This window comes from Stenella coeruleoalba, assembly GCF_951394435.1.
Source record: "Stenella coeruleoalba genome assembly, chromosome: 16".
Classification (NCBI taxonomy): Eukaryota; Metazoa; Chordata; class Mammalia; order Artiodactyla; family Delphinidae; genus Stenella; species Stenella coeruleoalba.
The window spans coordinates 71740249-71752115 of NC_137162.1; the positions used below are offsets into that span (position 1 = coordinate 71740249).

The 11867-nt window shown below is 39.7% G+C and overlaps 1 protein-coding gene across 1 annotated transcript in view; it reads left to right on the top strand.

Annotated features, from left to right (window-relative positions):
• The window catches only part of LOC307175491 (ankyrin-3-like), a 331772-nt gene that overhangs the window by 200890 nt on the left and 119015 nt on the right, over positions 1 to 11867 (top strand). The window contains exons 19-23 of the mRNA XM_079900598.1: positions 3830 to 3928; positions 4016 to 4114; positions 4867 to 4962; positions 8959 to 9031; positions 9193 to 9255. Coding sequence (XP_079756724.1) covers positions 3830 to 3928; positions 4016 to 4114; positions 4867 to 4962; positions 8959 to 9031; positions 9193 to 9255 — 430 coding nt within the window. The remainder of the gene's footprint in view (positions 1 to 3829; positions 3929 to 4015; positions 4115 to 4866; positions 4963 to 8958; positions 9032 to 9192; positions 9256 to 11867) is intronic.

Here is an 11867-nt window from a genome sequence, read left to right on the forward strand (position 1 = left end):
AAGCTGGTTGGAGAAACAGCACCCTGAGTTCTGTATTGGGTGTGTTGAGTCTTACATGACCTAGGGGCTCTCTAGGTAGAGACAGCTAGTAAGTGACTAAAGCTTTGGTCTGGGATACAGGAGGGGCGTCTGGACTAAAGATACCGATTTGGACGTGGTCAGAATAAATGCATCTGTTGAAATTGTGAATGTGGACGTGATCGTTGAGGAACAGTGTGGAGGAAATCAAAGACAAAATCCCTAGGATCAACGATATTTTAAAGTGGATGGAGGAGGTGGAAGGAAGCAGGCCTGACTGAGGGCAGGAGGGAAATCGGGAAAGAATATGACATGGATGCCAAGTAACTGAAGACTGTCAAGGAGAGTGTGACACAGAAGAGAAAACACTAAAACACGTGCACTGGAGTGGCACCGGGGTTATTAGAAGGCAGTTTCACTGGAGCAGTGGAGGTGGTGAGGTATGGGGAAAATGGAAGGGAATGGTGAATAAAAATGGGGTTTTTTTTTCAAGAAGCTTTAAGAGAATATAGACCCAGGAAAGGAGAGAAATATTTGAAAGGAGTGATTATTGTTTCTAAGTTTGGAAGTATGGCAGTATGTTAGTAGGCTAAGAGGAAGGTGCCAGTAGAAAGAGAAATGGTCATAGAAGTTATAAGGGATGTCAGAAGTGGGATAGACTGGGTTAGGGATGGAGATGACAATTGCCTTATTCTTCTTCTATCATGACGGAAATACTCTTTCATAATCTTTGACTCTTCTGTAGTCCCTGAGAGGATCTTTGTTTTGTTTTCCATTTTAACCCCACACTAATTTTGGAGGTGAACAATAAAGTAAAAAATTCACAGGAGAAATTTTTTCAACTTTTTTTCCCTTTTTAGCGTGCTAAGACGTTCAACTGTAGCACCTTCAGGAAATGAGATACTGAGAGTTTATTTTCAGAGTTTGTTTTCTAAAGGAAAAATCTCTGTCTGTTACTAAATGCAACTTTTCAATCTCAATCAGTTTTATTGAAGTAAAATTATGAAAAAGCTATTTATAGAAATATCTTACAGCCTGCCATATTATTAAGTAATATTTAGTGTAACATGTGACAAGAGAAAGGTATTCCCTAAAACAATAGTATCAACATAAAAAAATTTGAAAACAAAAAATTTAACTGAAATAAAATCAGGGAATAATTGTAGTTGTGAGTGGGTGTGTTCACTGAGGAAGACTATGACAAGTGCAAGGAAGGCCAAAGACAGACCCGAGAGAGCACAGGTTTAGGAGGTGAGGAAATAGTGTGGATTTCCTGCTCCCGCTTTCTCAAACCATGTTGCATAGGGAGGCACCTAACTACTGCTCAGTAAGATCTCATGCTCACGTACCATAGATCAGAAACAGCAGCCTGAATATTCCATCTGTACCTGTTTGCTCTTCCTACACAAATACACCCTTTCAGTATTGCCTAAAGAAGATGACTTAACTTCAGCTTATAATGATGGTATAAGTAGGCAACAGTGAAAAAAGCAAGCAAAGACTGCTCAGTTATCTGAACTATGACTGTTCCTTAGTTATTAAAGAAAGAAGAGTTGGTCTTTCCAAAATGTATTGCCACTAGTTGAAGGGAATTTCCCAAATCACATCTCTCTGGGCATGTGCAAGGTGCCATTTACCATGGGAACTTTGTGGCCCTCAATGAATGGAGGAGCCCCAATTTTGGTTTCTCTGAATGAAAACTAAATCTTCCTGGCATGCATATGTATTTTTAATAAAATACTGTAGTATTTGTGGAGCAGCAAGAAGACCAATGTCTTAGAGCAGCGTGAACAAGGGAGAGCCTCATAGGAGACGAGCTCAGAGATGCAATAGATGGGAGGCGGAGAGCAGGGTCCAGACCAACCGTGTCCTAACAGTCCACTGTAATGACTTAGGGTTTTACTAGGAGTGACAGTGAAGCTATGAGGATGAGAAGAAACTGTACATTAAGGTACTTAGAATAATTCAATTTCTTTCAAAAATCTGATCAATACAGTAGCACAGTAGCCATTGGAAAGTGTTGCATCATTGCTTAGGCATGTTGACCAAAAACTTGAAGAGTTCCTTAATATTTAAAATTTTAAAATATTTTCTGTAATCTTTTGGTTTGGGATCAGTCCTCTGCCACTAACACTGGGAATAATGTTACTTCAGTCAATTAAGCTAATTGTACTGAGAACTGGTAGGAGAAAACTGTTTTCATGCCTCCCTCCCTAAGCAGCATTCTGATTCCTAACACAGTATCCTGAGTTCCTCAGTACCAAGAAAGAACCCTGCAAAGCAGGCAGGTGAATGCTGGTCCCCAAAATGGGATACCCTTCATCGTGCATGAAGCAGCTTTAGGGGTCCTAAGTCAGACTCATGTACATATGGTTACGGTGAGCTTATCAGCAGGGTCTGGTCAGTGTGGCTGCACTTACAGTTCAGTTCATGGAATAGAATCTAACCAGAGTCACTTCTTTAGGGCAGCACATCCCTGCTGAGGTGTCTTCACCTTCCACAATCAGCTGTGTTCCAGACGTCCCCTTTTCAAATTCAAATACACCCATTTGCTGGAGTGTCTTAGTTAGTTTAGGCTGCTATAACAAGAATACTATAGCCTGGACAAACCTTTTTTTCTCAGAGTTCTGGAGGTCGGGAAATCCAAGATCACGGTGCTGGTAGCAGGTAGAAAAGAGAAGAGGCAGGCTGTCTCCTTTCTCTTCTTATAAGGGCACTAATCCCATTCATGAGGGCTCCACCCTCATGACCAAATTACCTGCCAAAGGTTCCATCTCTAAATACCATTACACTGGGATTAGGGTTTCAGCATACAACTTTTAGGGGATACAAACATTCAGTCTGTAGCACAGAGTCACCATAAAGACACATTAATGCCATCACATACGAGATGCAGACACTTGAAAACATGGACCCCTGACCCATGCCCATTTAGAAATATTAAAAGTCTGTGCTCTCCCTTTCAGTGTTCTGGTGCTGCCAATGTCATCGTAAACAGAGATTGGCCATGGGCACTGAAATTGTGTGGTGGAGTCTGTTACATTATGGCCATCTAGAAAAAATACCTGGAATATCCTTTTTTAAAAAAATAATTATCTAGAATATATGTGTGTGTGTGTGTCTATCTATATATACATACACATACATACACACACGATATAATTTTTAATAGATGGAATTTATAGCCCCTCAAGGGTCAGTGGATATTAATTGGAGAAGAAATCCATTGCTTTGTCTAAATGAGTGGTTTTCAAAGTGTGGGGCTCTAGCTAGGTAGGCAGAAGACTTTAACGAGAGCATCTATTCCTAGGTCAAGTTCATACATCGCAGACCTCCTGAACTCACACCAGCCTCTCCCGCTTCAGTGTTTCTGTCCTTCGTATCTCGTCACGCATTCTGATCATCATCTACCGCTTTCGTGATCACTTAACCACTTCACATTTTTAACCTCAATTTTATGCTTTGAGAGAGTAGAGTGTTGAATAAATGCTAGTCCAAGTCTGTCCGTTGAGCACGCTTCTGACCCTCTGCGAGAAGCCACTGGATCCTTCTGTCTAGGCTGTCTGTTGTTCCATCCTTTAGTCCTATCTTGAAAAGTTGTTACGGAAATAAAATGAGCCGATGCTAGAGCGAGCACTTTGGGACATTTAGTAACTATCTCCATGTGAGGTGGTATTGTTATTTATACCTTAGATTAGCTCTGAGAATTATCAATGACATTTGTTTTATATAGGGGAAAAAAAACTCTTTCTGCCTCGTTAAGAAAGATTATTTCTTAATAAAGTTTTTATATATATATATATAATTACAGATGGGATACACACCGCTACATGTGGGCTGCCACTATGGAAACATCAAGATTGTTAACTTCCTGCTCCAGCATTCTGCAAAAGTGAATGCCAAAACAAAGGTAAACTCCTTTCTCCTTTGTATCTACCAAGTCATTGATCTCGTGTCCAAGGAAGTAAGAGTCTTTTCTTCCATCTTCCTTCTACAGAATGGGTATACGCCGTTACACCAAGCAGCTCAACAGGGACACACGCATATAATCAATGTCTTGCTTCAGAACAATGCCTCCCCCAATGAACTCACTGTGGTAAGAGCAAAGGGCCAGCTAAATGATGAGGCGGGAGCTGGGTGCTGGTGTCTTCTTACATTTTTATTGGACAGGGTTACTTTTTGACTTTCTATGTTTAGTAGGCATAAACAGAGCATTCAGTAGAATGAAGGGAAAAGGACAATAACTGTATTGTTGTGAGTTGTCCAGAGAGAGAGATGTGATTAATGTTTCCCACTTAAAAACTACAAACCGGGCTTCCCTGGTGGCGCAGTGGTTGAGAGTCCACCTGCCGATGCAGGGGACGCGGGTTCGTGCCCTGGTCCGGGAAGATCCCACATGCCGCGGAACGGCTGGGCCTGTGAGCCATGGCCGCTGAGCCTGCGAGTCCGGAGCCTGTGCTCCGCAGCGGGAGAGGCCACAGCAGTGAGAGGCCGGCGTACCGAGAAAAAAAAAAAAAAAAAAAAAAAAAAAACTACAAACCCACTGCTGCCCAGTAGGGAGTACAAACATAAGAAGAAGCACGTGTTTGTTTCCTTGATTACATAAAACATTAAAAAGCCTCTCGGGTTCCATGTGTAGCAGCCCAGACTCTGCTGTATGAGTAGGGACAGGTTAGGTGTGTTTTGTGCAAGGTATGTCTTTAATGAAACAGCGTTTTGGGTGTGACAGTGGGAAAGGACTGGTGAGACACTCACCTTACGTCTGTAAAGGCAAACGTGTGGAAACACACAGGCGCTGAGACACGTGGAATGACTTGTAATTCCTTGACCGTGTTTCCCTCTTCCCAGAATGGGAACACTGCCCTGGCCATTGCCCGGAGGCTTGGCTACATCTCAGTGGTGGACACCCTGAAGGTGGTAACTGAAGAGACTGTGACCACAACTGTGAGTAGTGGATGCCAGACCTTGTAACCCCATTACCCCAAGAGCCAGTTCTCAGACTGTAGATTTTTCCAGGCTTTGGGGAGATGAACCTTTTTTCCTCCATTCAGAAACTAAGCACCGTATTTCCAAATGCTGTCACCTCCTTAGTGGCAGTCAGCAAAGCAAAACTCTCATTTCTGATGGGAAGAAAAATTCAAAACACTAAAAATACCTTTTCAAAAGTTATACCTTTCAAAAAGCTACAGAGGTTTTAGTCCCATAGAAAGCTGAATGTATTTCTTTATTTTGATATAAAAAAATTTTTAATGAGATGTTTTGACATCCTTCTTTGACAGTGCAAGAAAGATGAAAACTCTAAGTTGGTTCTTTAAAATATTTTAACTCACAAATGATAATGGGTACATTGTCATCATTATTGTAAAAATATTTTTGCCTTGTTAGAGAAACATTAGAGGTGGGTTCCAAGTCAGTTTTTCCCACCACGCTCGCTTCTCTTCCATTCACCTATTGGAGTTTTCCTAGGAAAAACAATCACTTCTTTGGAACCCCGTCTGGTGCCTTTGAACTCCATCAGGATTTGGTAACTTTGGAATCAATAGCAGATATTGCCCCATGTCAGAGGTTTACTTGAGTTATTCCTGACCGCATGACTCAACACACAGGCCTGAGATTGAGTCCGTACAGTGTCAGTTTAGGACTCTGCAGCACTTGGAAGTATCAGCTGTGCTTCCTTTTCTCATATGCCACCTTCCAACACGAAGAAGGCATAGTTCACGTCTGCAGTCTGGATATACAGTGCTTCGTACAAAACACCATGGCTTGAAGGACTCTGTTGCTACCTGCCGGTTGAGTTATTTGGCTGTGTACAGGTTTTAGAAACTAAAACTTCAGCCTGCTGATCACAAAAGAGAAATGTTGTAATTTGCAAAAGCAGAAACAGTAGCTTTAATGGACTAGAGCAATGGTTGTCAACCAGGGCACGTTTCTAACTTTAAGATATAGCTGGAATAGAAATAAATTCCTACCTATTGCTTTCATATACCTCTTGAGTATTTCATCATCTTAAAATCTATCATTAAATTCTCGAGAAAAGAGTTTAAATAAGTAATGTTTATCAACCTTAATTTTATAGATATGCCATGTAACTCTCTTGAGAGTAGGAGAGAAGGACAAGGTATTAAATAACAAGCAAGTGTCACCATGCTATAAAAGACTTGAAGTCACTGAAATAAATATGTGAAACTTCTGTTTCAATGTTAGAGAATTGAAGATGGTATAATAGTTCAAAATATAAATCTTATTTGATTAAATGTCAATGATTTTCTCACCTGTTAGGAAAGTGCAAAATATTTCTTTGATATCAAAAAGAGCTTTAGGAGAAAATAAAGTTACAGACAGGGAAAGTAAAGTTACAGCCTCGGGAAATGGACTGAGAGAAAAGGGTTTTAGGGCTCCAGTTCCTAGTGAAAGAATGTGCACGGCAGTCATGCCATTTCTCACTCAACATCATCAGCTGACTTGGTAGGTGACTTTCTGCCAGAGAGAAAAGATTACTCATGCTAACAGGAAGGTCCAGTTTGCCTGGTGAAGTAAATGAGGCTTCCGCCAAATGAAACGCTCACATTGACTAGAAAAGAGGCCACTGAAGTCCCTAAGACCTAGTCCAGCCCTGTGGTATTTGAGACTTTATTTCAAGCTGAGACACCACCTCGTCAGCCCTGCCTTTGCAGTTGCCTGTCATCTAGCTCAGAGAGGACTGACGGGATTCAGGGTGGGGTGTGTGCCCTTAAGCTAACTAAGCACATTGCAGCCACCCGCAGGTGGGTCTCTGTTCAGACGTTATGGAAGCCCCAGCGACCATTGTCTCCTTAAGCAGGCATCAGTTCTTCAGTAGCCTTAAAAAGAATACTGCATCTTTGCTAGGAGTGCCTTATTGGATATGGCAATTCAGAGAAAGATGCTTTAGTTAATGACATTACAATCACGGCAGAGTAGGAAACTGAGTGGCTAGAAGCGGATATCCAAAAGATACGAATTAAGCTATTGAAATTGCATTGTTTAAAATTCCCTCAGTAGCAACGAGCAGAGTACTTCTATCACTCAGATGATGCTTTCTAACAGCCTTCTCTAATGGAGGGAACCAGGGCTCCTTGGAGAAATGACAAAATCTACAACTGGGGCAGGAAATACACAAGATGAGCCTGCAACCTCTGGTAGTGCCAAAAAGTAAGGCCCTCCCCGTCAATAAATAAATAAACATACATACACAAAATGATGGGACGTGTTAAAGGGACACGGGAAGCCACTGAAAGACTTCCCAATGGCCAAAGCCAGAACAATTTGAACAAAAGAAATAAAATAGTATCGGGGCATAGTGCAAAGTGTAAAATATATATCCATGAGTTCATTACTGCTACGGGTAAATGATTGAATGACTATGGAGGAAGAGGCAGATTTCTCAGGCAAAAGAATTCCGAATAATTTATGAAAATACTTTCCCCTCCAAGAGGTGGCTCACGATTCCCCATTGCTCAAGTGTGTCTGAGTGTAGTAACTTCCCTCGCAAGAAAACAGTGTGGAGAGCAGGGGAAATAGAGTAGATTACAGGGGAGAAAGCTGACCAACACTTCTTCAGCCACATGACCGAGTACAGCGTCAACCCTGGTGAATCATGTTGACAGTATATGCCCTTGATGTGATGTAACGAAAATGACATTTTACCGCAGTGGTCTTCCTCCCCCAAACATATAACCCCAGTCTAATCAATGAGAGAAACATGAGACGAAACTCAATTAAGGGACAGTCTACAAAATACCTGACCCGTTCACCCCAAAACTGTCAAGGTCATTAAAAACAAGGAAAGTCTGAGAAACTTAGCCATAGGGGCCTAAGGAGATTGACAACGAAAGATAACACGGTACCCTGGATGGGACGCTAGCACTGAAAAAGGGTATTTGGCCAAAGCTGAGGACATCTGAATCAAATATAACTTTAATTAATAATACTAAATCAATATTGGTTCATGAATTGTGACAAAGGTACCATGCTAACATGTGTTAATCATAGGGAAAACTGGGTGAACACTCTCTACTATCCTCGCAATTTTTCTGTAAATCTAAAACTGTTCTAATATAAAATATTTATTTTTTGCAAATGTTCAATTACAGTATTACATGCTGGAAAAAATGCAAAATAATGCTTTACTTCAGCATGACTTGTACCATTAGTCTTTTATACGCTCAGATTAAAAGAGGATTCATTTTAAAACTAAAACATATTAAGTCATTAATATTTTCAAACAAGTAATACCGTCAGTGTTCTTTGGATGGATACAATTTATCTAGGCGAAAAGTCATCAAAGAGCAATTAAAAGATTCAGTATAGCCTTTGCTCTGTCATACTGTATACCGTTCTTTAAAATTTTGTGGCAGTTAAAATTACCCTGCAAATGCATTACCTCTAAAATATTTTCTGCAAACACATGGTTGTAAAAGTTATTGGAATCTCAATATTGTGATTTATTCTAGAAATTGAAACATACACCTAGGAAGGGAAAACGAGAAGGGGCTGGCTTGGCACAAGCAATAAAGACAGGCTTCTTGCCAATCATTTGGTTTATCATCAGCTAAGACTTTTAGTGGAATGGGGTGGCAGATCCATGAAGACCGTGAAGAAGTATAGCAATGAACTAAAGGAGGCAGTATCTCTCTCCTTTTTTTTCCTTTGAAAAGCTTTATCGCGGACCTAAAGCTTTTAAGCTGGTGCGCTTTGGCCACTAGAATTCTTTCACCTTGTATTCGTTCTCTGCCATGTATATGATGAGGAACTTAGTGCTGTGAAGGCATAATTTTGATGTCATTTTGTATGAGGGGGCCTTCAAGATATTCAACACACAAATCCCACAGTAAACCAACAGATTAATTTAGGAAGCAATGAATAGTCTCAGTAAAATGTCCTGTCTGCTCATACTAAAATGACTGCTTTCTTTGTTACTAGACTGTCATAGAGAAGCACAAAATGAATGTTCCAGAAACGATGAATGAAGTTCTTGACATGTCTGATGATGAAGGTATGAAAACTTCCTTTGAGTTCGTAGTAACGAAGAGTGACTTTGTATTTTTTTCCTGAAGAAAATTCACTGCAAAATGTTTTTAGAAGCATTAATATGTTTCGTTGTAGTATCAAGAGCATGCATTTTTCACACTTACATTGTTCACTTAAATCATGCAGTTCGTAAAGCCAACGCCCCTGAGATGCTCAGTGATGGCGAATATATCTCAGATGTTGAAGAAGGTATTTGTGAATTTTTATTGTGATAAAATTTAACTACCAGCTTTATCTTCCATTTCTTATCTTTGAAATGTAACCCTTCCTTGAGTTACTAACTTTTCATTTTATCTTGCAATTATTAATTAATGTATCATTTAAACAACATGTATTTGGTATCACTGACTGTCTTCTTTTAGTCTCTTTGACTCCCCTCTCCTTGAACGCATTTTTCAATTTGAAAATGCAAGTGTTACTAACGATCTGGATTACTTTCTTACTATTTGTTTCTATTAAGCATAAAAATTGTTTTTATTGTTTACATTTGAAAACCTAGAAAGTAAAATCTGATTAAGATTCATATCTAAAATATTTTTTTAATGAGAGGGTTTATAAGGGAAGGGATCAAATGCCCATTCTAAGATGTACTCTAAGCTTTGCAGTGAAAGTTGCTTTTGAACTTGAACTCATAATGAAACCTCAACCCCAACAAAACTGCTTTCAAAATGTAAGTTTTCAATATTGATTTCATGAAAGAGACAAATTATAGATGACTGTCACTATTCTTCATGTGCTTAAAAGAAACTACTAGTTTTCTGCCTTACTTAAAAATCAGTGCGTATGACCAGGTCATGTTATGGAGTTATATTAATGAATGACATCCTTATTGTTCTTTGGAAAACTAGCATTTTGACAGTAAATAAATATGATAAAGATGGCAAATTTTTGGCCTTTTTACTGCAATAATGAAATGTTTACTTAGAGTAGAATTTATATTATATTTATGTTTCTTTTCTGCGTCATTTGACTCTCCCAGTGTTCTGATTGCTTCTCCATTTTCCGTCTCTCATGTTGTATTTTTCTCTCGGGTCAGTCTTAGTGCAGCTAGTCTTTCTCTGCCTCTGGGTTGTCTCTATTGTAATTACCGGTTCCTTCTTTGATTTGTCCGGATTTCGTTGGAAACCTAAATAGTGGGAAAGCCTACCTGATCCAAAGTCACTTTAGCTTTTTCAGTTCCAGTGACTGCCAAGTGTAAGTGCGTTGTAGCCAGGGATTGCCCGCCTAGGAGAGCTAATGTCTTGTTGGTCATTTCGGGACCTGAAAGTACCTGTCTCATTGTTTGTAAATGTTGTTTTGATAAATATGAAAGGCTTCTACTCATCATTTTTCTTTCTTTTTCTGTAAGCCATCAGCTATATGTTTACCTCTGTTTATCCCCCAGTGGATAATATTTGCATCATCCTTAGGACTCTACGAGTAACATGCCTTACTGTCATATTATATTTCGCTGCTTTCTTATGCAACATTTTCAGAGTAATTTCACCTGTGCAGAAGATAAAAGGAAAGTGATGTTCTCACAAAGATGCATACACTCACAAAATATGGTGTCAAATGAAATTATTATGAGATATAATATGACAGTCACAGACCTAAAAATTTGCTAGTGTCTAACAGGATATCCCCAAATAGCTGCATTGATGAGAGGCCAAGTTTGAATGGACCATGTAACAACCTTATACATGTGGATAACTCATTTCCAAAAAGAAGAAATTTTGAATCTCTTCATTTGAAGATATTTCATTTAGCTGTTTAACTGGAAATGACCATCATTTCCTTTAGATTGATCTCAGCTTGGGAATTTGAAATGAATAAGCAAATTTTCATTCTCATTTTATCCGTCTTTCTTTAAACTCAGCCCTTGCTTTATGGATGTGTCTGGGGGCTGTTGGAAGAAAAGGGCTCTTGACTTCATAACGTTGTAGCGTTTAATGTTGAAAGGGAGTTGGTTAAAGGTCACTCAGTCTGAACAACCGTCACCCAGTGCTGGAATTACCTCTGTTACGAGATCCTGTGCCCAAATGCCTCCGTGATGGGAATTGCCTAATTCTCAGACTGCCTATTCCATGTGAACAGCTCTGACTTTAAAAATTCTTCATTTTAGGGAGCATCCTTGTCACCGATTCAGGCTTTAACTCAATGATTCAGGCTCTGATCTCTTTGGCACTATTGACAACAAAATCTGCCTCATTCATGTAACAATGCTTCTGATATTTAAAAATGCTTTTCGTATTTCTTCTCAGTGTTTCTTCCTCTGGGCATACTATTGACACTTCCTTCCCCTGTTCCCATACCATCGTGGTCAATCTCCTATGTACATTTCATCGTGTCTGTATCCATCTCACACTGAGGCGGCCAGAGCCGAACACCATGTTCGAGGTATAGTCTGAGCAAAGCAGAGTATACAGGGCTATTGCTTTGTCCGTAGATGATAAATACTAAAAATCTATGATTGAAGATGAAGATATTTCCAGGGTTATAATATATACTTAACTGACTCCCATTAATATTACTATCGGCTAATGTCCCTAAGTTTTGCTTTCATGAGGTCTAGGAAGCCACAGTAGCCCTTTATCACATATTTGTATCATTCTCTGCTGCATGAACTAGCATTTCTATTTGACTCCAAATTCTGCAACAAATCATTTTGAAAGTGAAATTCTAAAAGGATCCCTACAACTTTAGTCTTGCCGGGGCTTTGCCACTGTAGGCTGATTCGGTGCTTCCTGTTTCATTAAGCCCTTATGGACGGAGGCGAATGTTTATTTCTGTGAAACCGCAGCATGTTGTGAATCTCTCTA